The 18,649-nt window shown below is 42.2% G+C and overlaps 1 protein-coding gene across 2 annotated transcripts in view; it reads left to right on the top strand.

Moving 5' to 3' along the window:
- The first annotated feature begins 9,574 nt into the window (after nucleotides 1-9,574).
- Nucleotides 9,575-18,649, top strand: part of KHDRBS2 (KH RNA binding domain containing, signal transduction associated 2) — a 336,381-nt gene continuing 327,306 nt past the window's right edge. For both annotated transcript variants that reach the window (XM_083607373.1, XM_083607374.1), the window contains exon 1: nucleotides 9,575-9,949. In XM_083607373.1, the coding sequence (XP_083463499.1) occupies nucleotides 9,859-9,949 (91 nt within the window). In that variant the 5' untranslated portion in view covers nucleotides 9,575-9,858. The remainder of the gene's footprint in view (nucleotides 9,950-18,649) is intronic.

The following is an 18,649-nucleotide window of genomic DNA, read 5'->3' as shown; positions in this document are numbered from 1 at the left end:
GGGTCTGCTATGGTTATCTACAGTGATGTTCTGTGTTGTATTGTGTATTGTGTAATGCTGTATTGTGTTTTTAACATTCGGTTGGAAGCTGCCCAGAGTGGCTGGGGAAACCCAGCCAGATGGGCGGGGTATAAATAATTTGTTGTTGTTGTTATTCCCTTGACTTCGGTGTGTATTTCAACATTCCTGCCATTTACATCCTCAGAAACTACATGTGAAAAACGACGACGCAAAGTTCCCTTGTGTAATGGGATGAAAGCAGCTGAACATTCAAGTGCTTGCAGAATCGTGGGCTTAGATTAGATGGTTTACTGTGAGCTTCGCCATGAAATCAGATAGTGGACATACCTGCATTTTCAACTGTGCAATATTAGAGTCTGAGTGGCAGCAGCCTGTTTCAATACACACTTGTTTACACACCTATTTAAAATATTTTGTCATAAGGTGCCATACTTCAACATTATCTCCATGGATATTGGCTAATGGGCAAATTTCTGTGTTCTGACATATTGCCTTGTTAGTACCTCATTAACACCTGCTGCTAGTGAACAGTATTCCTTGGGGACTCTTTTCTGCTGTGCACTCACCTGATGGAAAGCTAATTGCGTCACTGTGTAGCATTCCCATTAAAGCTGCTGAGCATCTGTGATTAATAAGGCACTGCAGTAATGAGGAAGTGAACCTAGGACTCAAAAACACCTCCCACTCCCATTAGGTTTGCTTTTGAAGGCCAGGGCTTTAACTGCAAGCCTCTCTGGGGCAACCGCAACATAACCAGAGCCTCCAAAGATCTGGCAATGGGGATGGGGTGGGGGTACATCAGGTAAATGTTCTGAACAAAGGGGTACTGTTGTATTTATCCTGCTTGGCACCTCAAGTGCATGGATACTGTGTGGTCTTTGCTTGCTATCCTGCCTTCCTGTTTCTACCCTAACTTAATATGGAAGAACAAAAGCAAAGTTGTGTTTTATGATGGACATTCTTCTCTCCTGTCAGCCCACAGAGCTGGTTCTGGTCCTGAGAGTGGGGGGAGGATGCCTGTACTAAGGGGGAGAGTGCATAAAAATGGATATATCTGAAAATATATGCAGTATATCAGGAGAAATTGCTTGCAAAAAATTCGTGCTCTAGTCAAAACTGTATATAAAAGGTATTAGGAGAAATCTGTACTAAAATGCTGAAGAAATTTCATGGAGATTTACTTATTTTTTAACCCCAAATTGCTGCAGAAATGTGGAGAACTGAATTTAAGACTGGGGGGGAAATGAGAAACAGAGTGAGCTTAAATTAACGCATTCGTCCATCCCTACTGTAGAATATTGTGGGAAACTCTGTATTGAAAACCAGACATTTAAAATGGGGAGACGAGACAGGGCAGGTATGAGTCATAGGCCCTGCTCAAGTACTGGGTCCTTTGCAGCTGCCCAAGGGGTTTGTGCTGTGGAATTGGGTCTGCCTGTCTGTCCGAGAGAGGGGGGGGAGGGAGAAAGTCCCAATATAGTAGAGGAGAAAGGTCTACCTTGTCTGGAACTGTATGTGCTCCATGATTCTGAAAACTGCCAGAGAAGCCCTTAAGAATATTTGCTTCATTCATTCATTCATTCATTCATTCATTCATTGTTCTAGATAGCTAGAGAGAGCCTCATGTAAGGGTCCTAAAATGCGGGCAAACTGAGAATTTTCCTGTGATTCGCACCAAAAGGCTATTTCATACATTCTGGATATGTATCCAGCCTCTAATCAGACTATGCCAGCAGGTGTACAGTTCAGAGCCAATCCTGCCTCATGAATGTGTGCCTGTATGCTAATATGTTTGCATATACACATTTCTCTCATGTATCCTTTCATTCTTAGGTGCACACTTAAGAGGCTTAGGTCTTAACATGAAAATATATAATTCATGAAGTAGTCCTTATTTTACATTTGCGATGGGACACATCATCTAGGTCTTCTCAGATTAACGTGGAATAAATAAATCTATTTACCCCATGAAGGAAGTGTGATGGGGTCCTTCCTCTCTCTCCCCACCATGATCCTTCAGATCTTTGTATTTCCCTTTCCATTCTCCTTCAGTCTTTCACCTGCCCATCAATAACACACATATGAACAAGGGGTGTCCAGTCTATTTTCTTCCAAACCCGGTCTTTTAAAAAAAGTAATTAATGGGGGGAAATCATTGCATGCAGAATGAAAGAGCTGATGATATCTCAACAAATGGTTACAATTAATTAGTACTCAGAGTAGACTCTATCGCAGAAAATCTAACACACATTTAAAATAAACTCCTTAAAGTACTGGCATAAATATAAAGTAGAACAAAGTACAGTTCTGCTCTTTAGTAAGGAACTGCAAGGTACAGCCTGAACCTGCAAGAATATAATCAGATTCCAATTTGTGATAACAAGATGGAGCTCTTAAATTCTGAAGTTGCACTCATGAGCGATGATGACCTAGCCCTGCAGCTATGCAACTCAAGCAAATCATTATCCCATACAAATCTTTGTGCTGCACAAAACCTCTCTAATTTACGCTATGTCTGCCATCCCCATGTGACTCTTGAATCAAGCATGTTGTCCAATAAATGAAGATTTGTGTACTATTATCTCTAGCCACTATTGTACTCAAACTTCATTAGACTTTTGAGATCCAACGTTCTACTCAAAAGGAAGAAGCAATTATCTCTAACGATATGCAATACTGCTAGGAGTGTAACAAGCTTCTTTCAGACACAAGCCATCCTCCTTTAGGAGTGCATTTTAATTTTGTCAGTGCCTGTGTAACATCACATTCCCAGTAACTTAATGACGCCACACGTAGCTCTGAACTCAGCCCTTTCCTCCTCCTTCCTTCTTCCATTGATTAACCATGCAGAGGATCACTGTACCCTATTCTGTTTCTGTTTCAGCAGCTACTGATAGCTGAAAGGTAAAATGGATGTCAAAATAATAAAGTGAGCAAGGCATTATTCGAATAACACAATGGCCCTTCCCTACCAATCCATCCACCTGACAGGTGCAAAATGGGTCACCTTTCAACAAGGTGCATTTATTTTTTCACATTTAGAATGATGCAAACAATTCAAACCTTTAGAATAGCATACCGTTCTTTCAAATACATCTTTAAACTTAGAGTAGGCATAGTGGACATTTATAATAGGTATACACATTTCAGCCAAATATAATTAGAAAGAAAAAGTGCCAAGATATCAGGCCCTGTCATGGTTTAGAACTAAAATGCCAATTCGCTTTGCAAAAAAGGAGGAAGAAGAAAGAAATGTCAATTATTTTCATTCTCCATTGCTCGTTCCCTATTAAAAGCTCTGTGGTAATGGCTGGCTTTGGGACACCTGGTGTGTTCAGCCAGGAGTTTCAGAGAAGAACGTTAATGGAAGGCTTATACTACAGGCCACAACTTTTCACCCATCTGCACCTGTATTGCTTGTACTTACTTGCTTGCTATATATATATTCCATTTGTATACCGCCCTTCCCCACAAAGGAGGCCAGGGCAGCAAATAGAAAAAGGCCTAGAGCAGACTTCTTCAACCTCAGCCCTCCAGACTACAATTCCCACCATCCTTGACCACTGGTCCTGCTAGCTAGGGATCATGGGAGTTGTAGGCCCAAAACATCTGGAGGGCCGAGATTGAGGAAGCCTGGCCTAGAGCAAAACAATACAACAAAAATAAAATAAAAGCACCTAAAAGCATTTGGAACAATTCAAAACATCTAAAAATAATCATATACCCTCACAGCTAATCATTTCAAGGTCTCTGGAAACAGTATTGTTTGGCCAGGAGTATTTTTAAATTCCTCCTGAACATTTAAGAATGTAAGAACCACCTGATGGATCAGACCAATGGCCCATCTAGTCCAGCATCCTTTTTTTCACAATACCCAACCAGATGCCTGTGGAAAACCAGCAGCAGTATGTGAGCACAAGAGCATTCTCCCTTCCTGTGACTAATTTATTTTTACGAGAGACATTACACTTACTTCTGTAAAACAAGAAAATCTTTAGTAAAAATAGATTTAAATTTTAAAAAATAAATAAATTATATACTACTAATTCGTTAATATTGAGGGAGACAGGTGCATGTCACCCGCAAGGGCATCCCACAAAAAACTCTTTATGTTGCATCATCTCTTCCTATCCTGCCCGTTGGACTTTCTTCCCCTCACAAAGGAAGGGCTCAGATCCTCTGACCAGACCTTGCCTTAATGAAACAAGGCTCTCTGTGCTGCTAAACATGGTGGTTGAGCTGAATCCCTGTTGTGGTTCAGCCTGTTTTCTTTCTAGGTCCTCATGCACTTTTTATTCTCCCTCCCACTTTCGTTCCCTGCATGTGGGTGTCAACTCTGCACCTCCTCCGAGCTCTGTCACATCCTTTCTCCTTGCTTTTGATGCTTCACTCTGCCTCCTCCCCTTCCTTTTTTGCTCAAGTCCCTGCCCTTATCTGAAGACCCTGATTTCTCAGCTTCTTGCTTTCTGTCACAATTTCCTTTGATCAGCATTTCTGCAGCATGCTGCTTTGGTCATATGTTTTTGACTTTGTTCTCTCGATGAGCTTTTTGCTATCAGTAAATTTCCCTTCTCTGGCCCTTGTTTGATCTCTCTTAACCTCCAGCCCTCTCCATTTATTCTACAGCCTCCAGTCCACCTACCACTGTTAAGTTCTTCTGTCTTGCCCTCCCATACTTCAGCACTTCAACTCCTCCCAAGCTTCTCCTGACCGCATGATGCTTTCCGTCAGTATTTTCACTGCCTTAGCTGAACACTTTTGCATGTCCTTCAGACTGACCTTGGCTGACCCTGGTCAATTTCCCCTGCTTTTGATCACTGTCTAACTAGACAAGCTCAAAATATTGTGCAAGCTCCTTTCACTACACTCTTTCATTCCAAACTCTTCCATGTTAAATCCCAGGGCACTTGCCTTCCATTGCCTCCCTACATCAGAACCTCATTGCCTTTTCTTTCCATTTCACTTGCATACCTTCAGTTCATATCCTTCATTTCAACACACCTGTGCAAACTATATTTCCATCTCAATATGGCAGAGATATGATGCCCCTGATTGTAGCCTATAGAGAACAGTTTTGGAAAGCTCATGATCTCAGGTTTCTCCATGTAGAAGGAAGCCCCAAATCCGCTGCAAGGTTCACTTCAGATGGAGTTCACAAAACACTTCTAGTGCGCCAATAAGTTATTTGAAGCAGATGCCTCTTCTTTGGTAGGGGCTTCAAATTGAAAGATTTCAGTTAGCAAAATAGTCATCCAGTACTGCTTGTTTTAAGCAAACAGAAATATAATGAGAGGGGCATATTTAACCACATCGTAATATAGCAGTTTGTAACACAGCACCTTACAGAGCTATGTACAAAAGGACATTGCAATTCACAAAACAATGCCATGCATAAACAATCACATTTATACATTTGGCTACCTTTTCACATTCAAGCATCTCATGTATGAGACTTGCATGTGAGTTACAAAAACCAGCCGCTGTTGAATTGTGGGACCCCAATAAATTATGGATGCAATCCTATGCATAGTTCCTTGAAAGGAAAGCCAGTTGAACTCAGGTAGATTTACATCTGAGTAAGCATGCACAGAATGGGGCTGTACATCAACTTTCCAATTTCAAAGCCCCACAAATTTGAGATCCCTGTTTCACTTGATGAACTGTTCTGAAAATTACTGCAATCAGAATCAATGGTAATGTGCATGCTTGCAGCACCACAGCACGCTTTTGCCGGCATTATGGGTGGGGAGAAAACTCCTAGAAAAGAGAGAAACTTTTCCCAAATGCTCACTGAAAAGCTTGCAAAGCCTGAACTGATTTTGAATTAAGTCTAGGACAACTTGCCTTTCACTCCAGTTTGCATCCCCTTTAGCCTAGTCATCGGGATCATTATCCATGTCGTACATAGGTAAGCCTTTACTTAAGAGCAGCTGGTTTGGATAAAGACCTGCCATTTACAAAAAGCTCTTCTTTCCAAGGTTTCTGTTGCCGTGACACCTTAATCCAATACTTAGTTCTTTCTTTTTTTTTGCAATACATTCCACCACATCCACACTTCTTTCCCAACAAAGAGGGAAAGAATATAATATATGTATTATATAGATAATTGGAATCATTTAACAGCAAAGGAGTTGTTCTGCCGAGCTTAGAAATGAATGCAAATGTATTGAATATTTGAAGACTGAACAAACTGAGTGCTTATTTAGAGTGAGATTTAAAAAACAAATAAAAAGCAGTTTGTTTTTTTTTAAAAATGGCAAGAATGAAAGATTTATTCTGTTCTTCAAGGTGATGCCTTCTTGTATCTATGTGGACTATTTGACTGTGTATTCTTGTTTATAATTCTCATATCTTGTGGAAATATTTATTCCTGAACTACTGTTTTTTGACTAGCCTGTCTGTTGTGCTTCCAGGCCTACCTGTAGGGCATCATGCTATGATAATGAATTATCTGAAACAATGATAGCATCTATATAGCGTTGGTTTATCTGGGACTCAGAGGCTGCCACACCACAGTTTTATTACAAAGCATTCCATTCTGTTTTGCAACAAAAGACTATCAACCTGAGTTCATTTAACTGAAAAAGGAGACTCATTAGGAGCATCTGTTAATATAATGGAATAAAAAAGCCATTATTTTAATTGATATTCGCTCACATTCTTCTCCTGACCACTCAGAGTTGTTCTGTACTGTGTGTTTTCTCTCTGGATGGCAGAGCTTTTAACCATCCCCATGATAGACTATTCAACAGCATAAAATATATCACTACAGAGATATATTTTCCAAGAGCTGCCCTGCAGTTTCCCATTTGTAATTCTATTCTATTACTTTCACTTCTTAGCTTTTACATCAGTTTAAATAATGCTTTTATTTGTTGTGTTGTTCTTTCCATATACCGTACATATCTCAACTCCTTGGAGCTGAGATGTTAATACCAACCTCATTTGTGTGTAGTTACATTCACATGCACACACACACACATGTATGTGCATCCATGTATTTGCAGATGTTGTGCTGTTGTATATATTTAGATTTAAATGGCCCTCATGCAATATTTCAGTTGCAGCAATATTTCTCTCTCTCGGGGTTTTAGTGGTACTGGTCAGTCAGCTGCATTCAAGGGCCGATTCCTGCCCATCAAATGCAGGTCTCAGAACCTGCTCTTTGCTCTGGCCAGCTTGTCATTTGTGTAAGGACTCTACCTGAGAGTAAGCACCTCTTCTCTCTCCCTGATTGCTGATTCAGATCTTGAACCTTGCCTGTTTTGCCCCAGGCAAAACTTTTAAATTGTTAGTGTGGAAAGTTTTGCTTTCATTGTATTAGTGTAATTCAATTATTTACTTACTTATTTGCATATGACCAGAATATCAGCAAGATGCCTTTTTGAGATGCTGGATGCCATGATGAATGTTCCATCTGCACATGCATTTCAGCTTGCCAGATGAACTGATTCTCCCTCTCGCTGCACACTGTTTTGGGGCTTCCCCTGACCCCTCTAGAGCCAATTTCTGGGGCGGGGGCTACATGAAGCACCAGAAACTAAGGAAACATGGTCATATTCTTTGAGTATCAATGCTGTCTAGTGGCTAGGATGGAGCTTTTGGAACTGGAGACCTTGCTTTAAATTCCAGCTCAGTCATGGGCAAATCATTGCCTTACATTTCCTTACTTTTCCATCAACAGCTTTTAGGAGGGGGCAGAGTCCCATAACCATGAAAGGAAGCTCAGCTGTCATACACTGAGAATTAACTGGCTGTGGGTTTTTTGAGATATAATTTGTTCAGATGAGGTTTCAGACCCAGTTTGGTTACTTCAATCCCCAATTAAAAATGGTTCCTAGGTCCAGATCTCAAGTCTCATGAAGATTAATGAGACCCCAATGTATTTCTATGCCATTTCCAATAGCCATTTGGAAGGTCTGGAGGTTTAATTGTCGTTTTGAGGGTGTGCCTTTAGATGACTTAATCCATTACTATAGAACTGAGGAGGAAGCAATGATGTCCAGTATAACAACAGTGGGACTTCAGGGAAGTATGTACCTAGTATCAATCTATGTTGCCAGCTTTGGCAATCTGTGTTGCCAGGCTCTTAGGAAAACTCAGTGTGAACGCCCTTCTATAACCATTCCATCTTATCCTTTAAAAAATCTTGCAGGAAGGGATGCACAAAGATAGGGTAGCCAATGGGATGCCTTCTAGATACTCCCGCCAGCCCCACCCAGCATAGCCAGTGCTCTGAGAATCTGGGAATTGTAGTCCAGCAACACCTGGAGAGCACCATGCTGTCTATACTTGCACTAGGTTGCAATGTGCATAGGGAAGGAACACTTCAAGGCAGAGGAGTGGAGGAGAAAGCAAACCATATTAGCTGCTCCATTAATTCCCTCTTGTGCTTTAACAGTGCCATGCACCACCAAAGGGCTGGTACTTTTCTGCCTTTTGGCTTGCAGCTAACGTTTTCTTTTACCCCATTTAAAACATTTCTTTATACTGTCCTTCATGAAAACTGAATCCAGGGTAGTTTGCAGTGTGAAAAACGAAGCCCACGTTTAATCTTACTACCTCCTTATGCTCTTTTTGTGCTCAGAATGGAGGGAGATTGTATTCCCCATTTTATGATCAGGCTTCTTTCCCTAGTCGGATGGGGAAGCATTTCCAGCACTGTTTCTGTCTCCTTGCACACACTGCCAGGAGGAGACTGCAGCTTTCAGCTTGACACTTTTCTTTCTCTCCATCTGGTGAAGGCAACATGTTCGCTCTCCCTTTTATGCTCTCCAGTCATAAAAAACCTACCTGGATCGAGTCAAGCTGCTGTACGGTGTTTATAGTAAGGACAGGGCAATGAATCAAGCCTGTAATGAGTATTCCACCGCCGCCCCCCCCCCAACGCTGCCACTATTTTAGATGTACCAGTCATAACAATCAGCTCCCCACCACCACCACCTTTCAGCAGTCCCGACAGAAGATGGGATGATTAAGGTTGATCCCCCTTGCAAAACTTAAATATTGGTGATTAAGAGCACAGCACGCTCCAAGAGGTGACAACTTTCTTGGCTAGCAGGATGTTACAAAGAGTGTCTGGGTGCGTATTAAAAGCAGCCAAGCAGCACTGCAAACCAGTAAAATATGCGGTGACCAGGCTAATTGCTTTCCCTGAGAACCGAATTGCCAGGCGTTTATGAAGGCGGCGGGGGGGGGGGTGCAAGGGAAACAATTCGGCCCCTGACTCTAACCCAGCGTTGGGTCTGCTGCTGCTTCAGACGCCGGGTCTAGGTTGCTCTGTCCTTCGTCCTGCTTTAGAACCTTGGACAGCGAGCGGAGCGCCTGGTCCTTTCTCCTCCCCACAGATAGCAGCGCTCCTGTCTCTTCTCCCCAACCTGCCTTTCAGCCAGCGAGGTTGGGTGGGAGCCAATCCCACCGCAGCGCTGCCCCGCGCATCCCCGCCTTCCAGCCTGCGACCACCAATGTGAAGGGAAGGGAGATGGGTGGGAGGCTTCTTTTCCACACCTCCCTAGTTAAAGCTTCTGGTATGAGGCTGGCGCTCAGTGGCGGGGGGAGAGGCACACACGCAGACGGGCGAGCAAACGCGCGCGCTGCTGGAGGGAGGGGAGCAGGAGGGAGGTGGCCGCGGGAGCGCTGTCCGGGGTCCTGAAGCGGGGACTGAGCGAGGGGTGCTCCACCTGCCGCCGCTTGGGTGCATGGGGAAGTGAGCCATCCCAAGTGCCACGAGCAAGGGGGAGGGCGAGAGGCGAATCTCACCCGGGGAAGCTCCTGCCACTGTCCTTTTCCAGCACCACCTCGGGCAGGCAGCCGGTCCAAAGTGCCGCCGAACATACTATGGAACAGGAGAAATATTTACCCGAGCTGATGGCAGAGAAAGATACCTTGGATTCCTCCTTTGTTCATGCGATGCGCCTTTTGGCTGAAGGTAAGACTTCGCTCGCCTCCCCTTAACGCGGAGATCTCTCTTGCTTCTCTCTTGTTTCATTTCTCTGCGTTGCTGCTGCCTACAGCGAACTGTTAATCTCCGCTGCTGTCTTGAACCAAACTGAGACGGGTTAAGAAACGTGCAGATGCACATCCGTTGTTGGGAGAGAGGGAGAGAGCGCACGGCTCTTTCTGTGATATGATCTAAGATCTACATACAGGCAGCGGTTGCCCAGACAGAAGCGGGTGATTGGGAACGACTTAATCGCATTAGAGATTGCAGTGCTCAGGCAAGTCAGAAAGTGCAGGGGAGAGAGAGGGGTCGAGTTTTGCTTTAGAAAAAAGGCAGGAAATCCTCAGACACTGTCTTCGCCTTGACACAGACATGCGAACGGGTGCGCAACAGTAATCTTAGCAGTGGAGACGGTATACTGGCAGCATTGCTTCAAGGTGCAAGGTTAAGCCAGAGATGCTGACAGGTTTCTGTAGAAATGCTGTAGGACAAGTAGGGCAGTTTGTGTTCATGGCAAGACTCCGGAAGAAGAGCCACTTCCCTCTTCTAGCGTCAGTCCAGTTTGCAAATGAATAAGCAACAATTAGGCATGCTGTGAAATGTGTTGGACGTGGATGTTCTGGGAAGAAAGGGCAGACTCTTAGGGAGAGACAAGACTCAGGATTCTCCCCGGTTTTGCTCTGCAATAGATATTTGGAGCTAGCATACAAAACAACTTCTGCTCCTCAGTATACTGAGCATTCCCATTGTCAAATACAAATGTTGCCAGTATCTTTCACTTAATAAATAACTACCAGGACTGTAGCCATGACGGTTGCTGCATCTCCATGGAAAGCGTGTGTTTCCACAAGAAGATTTTATATATTTTCATACTCCTAGTTAATATTGAATTCTCTCCTCGTTAAGTGAACAACTGAAGTTGAGTTTTTGTGGCAGGCAGAGCTACAGTTCCTCCTTTCATTTGAACAAGATGCTATTGTCTCACTTGAACTCATTACGTCTTGTGCTGTGTGTATGTGTGCTTTTTAATTTCATGCTCAGCTATATATGGCAAGAGCTAAACCCATCACAGTGTCTTTAATTCAGCAGTGCTTTCATTTCACTTCATTTGGTTCGTAGTTGCCTTGTTGGGTTCACCCTGTCTTTCTAGGAGACGGAACAGGACTCTGTTCATCATGGAGTTGTGCTGTGGGATTCACCATTTTGAGCTGTCAGCATTGCTGGTCAGTCGCTAAATAAAACTTTGCAAGTTGTGCCTTTGTCTAACTGTTCTAGTCACATTAATCTGTGCCAAAAAAAAACCCTGAGGTACAAAAGTATCATCACCAGAAAAATCTCCCTTGAACTTATCCCTTGAGCTTTCGTTTCACTTTACTTGTATACTGTTTGTATACTTTACTTATATCCTCTATTTCTGTACTATTATTGTTTACTTAGCACGTTATTGGAGGATATAAAGTATGAAGAAACTCTGGTAGGTAAAGATGATTACGCTCCATAATTAGTGATAATGTTTAGATAGAAACAACTATACAGAAATCTAGGAATACATGCAAGGACATATACCTCTGTCCCAACTTAATTTGATGTTTAAACACTCATAATCTGAAAAGCACTAAACTCACAATGCTTAAAAGCACTAAACACGTTTACTTAGCTGAGGAATCTTCAGGTCTTCTTAAATGACAGAGTATTTATTTGCAAACCACAATAATGCAGTGCTTCTGTTGAGAATGGGAATGCTGATGTGAATCAATGATGGATTTTATATACTTATAGTAGCTGCTTTTCTTCTATAGAGGGGGGGAAACCCATACCCATTTCTGCAGGAGATACTTTGGCACCCATGGGATAAATTTAAGTTTTCTCTCTAACGTTGTGGGTGTAGTTTTCACTTTTCCCAGCAGGGGGAACTATGTACTGAGACACAGTGGGAGTCTCAAGAGAAGTGAGGGGTGGGGTAAGAGAGAGAGAGAAATAAGGGTGTGGGAAATTAAAATATACAACTATTTAAAAAGCCAAAAATAAAAGTAAGTCTATGAAATATATGTTCACAACTGCCTTTCCTATTAAAGCTAGAAATCAACTCAGAACGGCTCACAAGCTTTAGTAAACTGTGGCTATGGCATTTCCACTCCATATGCTGTAGGTGAACATATGTGAATATTAAAAAGAGACTAAGGTGAACTGCCTATGAAAGCTGCAGAGAATGCTAATGTGAGATCCCCACCAGCTACCTGGCATTATCACTCAAAACACCATCTGTCAAGGTTTCTAGAGCCACGTTTTAGATTCCTTTAAAGAAAACACTACAGAAATTAAACTTTCATTGTAGCGATCATATCTACCTAGGAGAGCACAAACTACATGAAGGGTAACGGTAAATGCCATTGCTTGCAGGCAGCCTTCTGGGAAGCAGGTTATAAACCTTATACCACCATTTATCCAAATGCCCAGCAAATAGGAGACTACACAGCAATATTACTGTTTCATTCCACCCCAATCTCTGAGTGGTGTGAGATTCCAGGGGTTCCAGGCACTTACCAAGGGTTTGTGTTTCCTTTTGGGAATGAGGCAGGGCAGAGACTGTGGTGTCTTTATGATATATGCCAGAAGAGCACCCTTTCCTTTGTTCTCTTAATCACCTGGGTGATCACCTCAACACAGGAAGCTAGCTTGGCTTATGTTTTAACACTTTCTGGATTCAGGGGTTAGAAGGATATCACATATAGCCTACTCCTCACCCCCACCTCACCCCTCAAAACCCTCATAACATTACTTGCCTTTAAAATGACATCTTTACTGGAACTATAATATTGCTATCTGCTATGTTGGCTATTATTTGCTAATAGAGGGATAGCCTTTTAAATCACAACTTAGGAAGTCTTTTTACTAGTAATGTACCGGTATTTCAATTAAATGCACAAGTAAGGTCCTCTTTGTGTTTCAGGGCTTAAACTTGAAAGTGATTCTTCGTGTCACTTGCTAATGCTTGGGGGTTAAAGTCAGACAAGCTCAAGCAGAACTCTTAGGGATATGTGTAAAGAGAGTTTAGGTTAAGGATATCTGATTAAATTAGGAAGAACTTCTGCATTATCTTAGGGGCTAGATCTTCCGAGCCTAGGAATGACTATTAGTATGCCTTGTCCAGTGTGCATAACTTATTTTTGTAATGGCTAGTTCTAACACCCTCCTTAATACTTATATTTCAATAAGGAAAGGTGCACTTATAAGTAAACGAGCATCAATAATACTGAGCTCTAGTTCAGTTATGTTAATGGTAAGGATCCAACATACGGAAATATTTAACACCATTTGTAATTTATGAAGTTTGGAATGGCCCTGCATCAGACAGTGCAAAGACATAAGACTGCAATCCTATTCTTGGGAGTGCTTTCCATTGAATCCAGATGCTGCAGCTCAGTAACTTTGGACTAAGCATCGACTCAACTGAGCAGTTGTAGTCTCAGTAGAAAGTGTACAGGGGAATGTTGATTTATCCACTTTGTTCTGTAACCAAAGTATGCAGTCCTGGTTCCTATTGAAACCAAATATACTGTGAAATGTTAATTCTACAGCCCTATTCACACTTACTTAGGTGTAAATCCCATTGAATTCAGTGGGGCTTGCTCCTGAGGAGACATGTATAGGATTGCACTATTAGCTGCATACATGCCCCTTTGGAATTCTGTACAGACATACTGTATGTTTGTATCTTAGCTTTCATGCATTATATGGGCAAGCCCAGGGTCTAATGGTCTCACCACAAAAGCAAACTTCCTAGAGCCTGTTCTTTCTTCCCTGAATCAGTATCATCTTTAAATCCTTTATATGTGATTACAGATGAGCAGAAGCAGGGGAAATATTCAGACGCTGTAAAATCTCAAATCCTAAAAGAGAATTTCTCCATACTAATTGGATCACATCATGCGGCCACCTGTTGCAACAGGCAGCATAATTACTGATCCTTCTAAGTTCATTGTTACCAGAATTAACTGTACAGTATTCTGCAGTTAACCTTTCTAGGTGGCAGGTAAGAGATCATTGTACATCATTCAACCACGTAGTTTCCAGTGGCTATAAAGATATTTAAATACCCAGCAATGGGATATTTAAACTGCTTATTTTATGTGCCATATTTTATTATTATTACCGTAGAACTTGGGGCAACTAATTCAGATTTTTATGTTGGGCACTGTAGGGCAAACATTATGTCATTTTTGAGCGAACGCAAGTAAGCAAAGTGGGAGGGACCAATCTGAAAACATGAATGGGAAAGAAAAAAAACAGCTTGGTGATTCCTGACATGTGTGACACTGTCCGCATGACTCACTGGAATCTGCAGTTCCACTTTCTATTGTTTGTGGCAGTTTGCCTTCTCTATTTTAATTGTGTTTTTACATCACAATTTACCGTGATTAGAAAACACAGCTGAAAATGCAAAGTTATGCAGATTGCAGGGTGGGGGGAGGAGAATTTGATCTCTCCGTGGTCACTGCTGGATTCTAAATTAGATGTGCTGTGACTCTGAAAGAAAGAGATCTGAACACTCATGAAGAATTTGCAGATAATATCCTCTCAGTGAGCAGCTGTGCTCAAAAGGAACAAGCCATGTTCTAGGACAGAGTTGAGCAAACTTTTTAATGTTTAGCACTGTAGTCCTTTAAGGTAATCGCCAGGGGCAGCATACTGGTGGTGTCAAATGTGGGTGAGGCTGGACCTCAAGGTGCACGTGAGCAGAGCCAAAGATGTATAGGGTCACTCTCTTTCTCTCCTCCTGGTACTCCTTCTCTTTCTCTCTCTCTCTCTCTCTCTCTCTCTCTCTCTCTCTCTCTCTCTCTCTCTTTACCAATCCTCTTTCACTTGTTTTTCTGTGTGCATGGCCAGCTGCTTTTAAAACTCAGCCATATCAGTAACAGTGTGTGTGATGCAACATGGAGCTTCTGCTCAGAGAAGAAAGGTCAAATATCCCTTTCATCACACAGGTACCTCTTTAGCACACCGAAGGGACCCTTCTGTATTACAGCTTTAGGCAATGGAAAATGTAGGTCCGGGTCTAGTGCATATAGATGGGAGACCGCCTGGGAATCTTATGGATGCCATGTTGAGTTCAGGGGTGGGATTAAACCAATGAGTCACGTCAGTGAAAGTACAGTGACTTCTGCTTCTGTGCATGGGATGTTCCCCACCTTTTCTCCACCCACGCAACCCTCCCCCCCCCAAAAAAAAATAAAATTGGCTGTAGGAGGATCAGGGAAAAGAAGGGGGAGGAGAGGATGAATCGCTCCATTCAGCAAGCCATAATGCTTGTCCTCGTGGAGCAATCGCCTTAGTGTGGTGTTAAATTCCTCCCAATGTCTAGCTTTTTGACTAAAGCCATAGAGAAGTTCATATTTAGACAAAGAAGCTTGGGTGTTATTATTTGAGATCAGATTCCACCTTTGCAAAGGAAAAGGAAGTGTGAGTGATTCATCACTTCATGCTTCCAAGTCAAAGCTGAAGCTGGATGAAATACATATACACCCCCCCCATTTCTCTTACTGCAGGAAGATAATATGCATCTTTGATATCCATGTGTTCCCTTTGCACTCTGTTCATGCTTTCCGCCTTCCCTGTGCAGTGGACGCCCTATGCAGTAATTGCGAAAAACAATCTTCCTGCAGATATTTACATCCATTTCTTTAGGCTTATCAAAAGTCCTAGAGGATCTTCACGTGAGCTTATGCTTATAAATACCTTTCTAGGCTTGAAATGAGCATATATAACAAAAAGCCAGCTCTTCTGCACCCATGTTTTCTTAGTTTCACAGCCTTGTTACAACTGTACAATACAAGCCCTATGAAGAATGAATGGTTGATGAATGAATGAATGTGGTGCATGTTTATGTGTTTTTGTGTGAATGGATGGATGGAGGTATGAAAGAGACAAAGCAACAGTGATGAATGGATGGAATGTGTGACTGGACATGCATACATGGTTGTAGGGTAGGTGTGTGGATAAGGCCTCACTCGTTTTTTGGTTTAGCACAGCCCATCACCAGCTCTAGCCCTCCCTACCATTGGTATGCAAGCTTTTGATCATGTTCCCCTGAGGGAATGAGGTCCTGAAAACTTCAAAACATTGCCCACTTTTGCCCTAGATGTAAAATTAAAAAAAAACCACAACTTTTAACATTATTTTCTTCTTGAAAATAATTCTTTCTTCTTGAATATAATTCTATTACAGTACTCAGAGCTAGAGAATTGCATGCCACATAAAGTTTGCTTGACTCATTAATATATACTTCTGCTGGGAATCAAGAGGCTGTGATAAGGTCACTGCATGCAAATTATTTTCAACTGCAAGGTACACTGTTATGAAGAGTATGCCTTTCTTCTCAAAGAGAAAGGTTATTGCTTAATCCAGTGACCCACTGCTATTTATTTGTGGATGGTTATAATTATCTTTAGCCTTAGCTGCAAGGATAATTTATTAACTGATATTGTCTGTGCAGGGCTTGGAACAAAGATCAACTTATTGAAATGTAAGTTTACTTTATAATTCATTAACTGTTGATGACATTAATTCAGTGTAAGTGGATTTCTGAGTTTTTGCTCTTTTTCGTGTGTTACAGACAGGAAGGGATCTTGCTTCAATAAATAGCTAGCCATCTTGCTTAGGACTGGGGTACTTCTTGGTGGTAATGTACTCATTCATGCAAATGATTGCTTGGTGTTTCTTCAAGTGATGGAAGAACACATATGTATAATCTAGTCCTAATATTTTATAACAGATGACTTAAATAATGCACCAACATCTTGAATCTTTTAGTTCTGCTTTAGTTTCTATGAAATCAAAAGCAACAAAGAATGATAAGTATGAATATGGGATTTCATTCTTGATTAATTATTGACTGGGGACAAATTCTAGGAGCAGATCTGGGTTATTCAGTTTCAGCAAAAAGGACAGAGTGTTTTGTACAGCTCCATGCCACAGTAGATTGCAAGGAGAGCAGCTCAGACGGTCCCACATTTAAACCCAGTTTTTTTAAAAAAGTACCAGGTAGTAGCCCTTGGAGAGCTGTTGCTAGTCAGAGAAGATGATACTGGGCTTGGCAGAAAAATGCCAGCTAGGTACAAGGCAGCTTCCTGTGTTCCTTTTGGACCATGCATTTTAATAGGGAAAGGTTTGCTCCTTGCATAGAAAAGCTTTTTGCTGTTGTAAACTAGTTATACCCTAAGTTCAGACTCGCTGGCTTTGTGGTTTAACATTGGTCCCTGCAGTCCAATGATGTGTTTAAAATTTACAAAGCAAGCATGTATATTCAGGTTCACTTAATGACTCAGTGTTCAGTAATCTGGACTATGCACTCTGTCTTGAAAACATAAGAAGTGCCTTGCTAGATCCATCTAATGCAGTATCCTTTGAAAGAATCCCAACCAACATCAGGCATTAGATGGTCCATCAGAAATTGGAAAGGGTTGAGCCAACAGTGGACCCCATCCCTAATCTTATACAGTACACACTTGTGAAACAGTCTCATTTATTTCATTGGAAGAAATGGGAAGAAATCTGATAGTAAATCCTATTTTATTTATTTTGCCATGATAATTGCATGCATCGTTTAAGTCAGCATACATACTCTTATATCCAGAAAGCGATACATTTTGTTGCCTGAGAGTGCTTCTCCATTGCCTGGTTAGGATTAACATATTGAACACTTGCTGCACCATTCAGACGCCAAGTCTTGCCTTCAACTAGTGCATGTCTGCCTTCAAGTCAGCAGGATGGATGCTTCAGTCCCCCAAGCCCTGCAGGCTATCTTGACTGGTAGGTAGGGCTGCCCACCTGCCATTCACTGGAAAGTACTATAGAGTCAAAGCATGTGGGCAAAGGCAGGGAGCCATGTTTTTACCTGCCCTACATCTGACATCATATATGATGTATGGTGTAGGGCAAGCAAGAGTCACTTGGCCATAATGGCCTCTAGGACTGAATGTTAAGGTCTACTGGGCCTGATTGGGCCCATTGGACAGAGGTTCCTCCCTGCTGATTTAATGCTTCTCTCATCTCACCCCCTGAAGCAGATTCCTTTACCTTGTTGTGTGGCAGGGCTGGCCCTGATCTGACTTATCAACTCAAGTCATAATGTGTTTTCTACAGTTAAAAGGGCAGCTGCATCAATGCCACAGCTTGCAGTGTTGGTTCCCTAGTGCCAGCAGTTAACCAAGGATATTGTTCCAGAATAGCAGCAGCTGCTATGCAAGGAAAGCCGCCATCCACACAAAGGGCATCATGAAAGTGCATCATCAAAGTGAGATCATGAAAGCAGGTAGAGCAGTTCAGAATTCCTCGCACAGAAGCAGAGCTAGTGTGCCAAGTTATTCTGAGAGGATTTTGCAGCCAGTGGGTATTGCTGTACTTTAGGGGTAGCAAATGCAGTACCCATCAGATCTTGCTGAATTCCAGATCTCATCTTCCCCTGACAATTGTCAAACAATATATGAAGGGTACCACATTTGCTACCCTTCCTGCACTGTTAGCTGCTGGTGTGATTGCTCGAGAGTAACCAGGCAAGACTCCGACCTGTCTTTTCCAGGCTTTATTCTTGGTGCAAACTGTTTACAGTGAAGAGCGTCGTAAGTTCATGTCTGGCTCAATCACTAGCAGAATCCGGGAGTGGTCGGTTTTTGTACATCCCCCAGCATA

This window comes from Podarcis filfolensis, assembly GCF_964270895.1.
Source record: "Podarcis filfolensis genome assembly, chromosome: 3".
In the NCBI taxonomy this organism is placed as follows: Eukaryota; Metazoa; Chordata; class Lepidosauria; order Squamata; family Lacertidae; genus Podarcis; species Podarcis filfolensis.
Note: the sequence above shows the minus strand (reverse complement) of the source record. Positions and strands in the feature narration are given on the sequence as shown.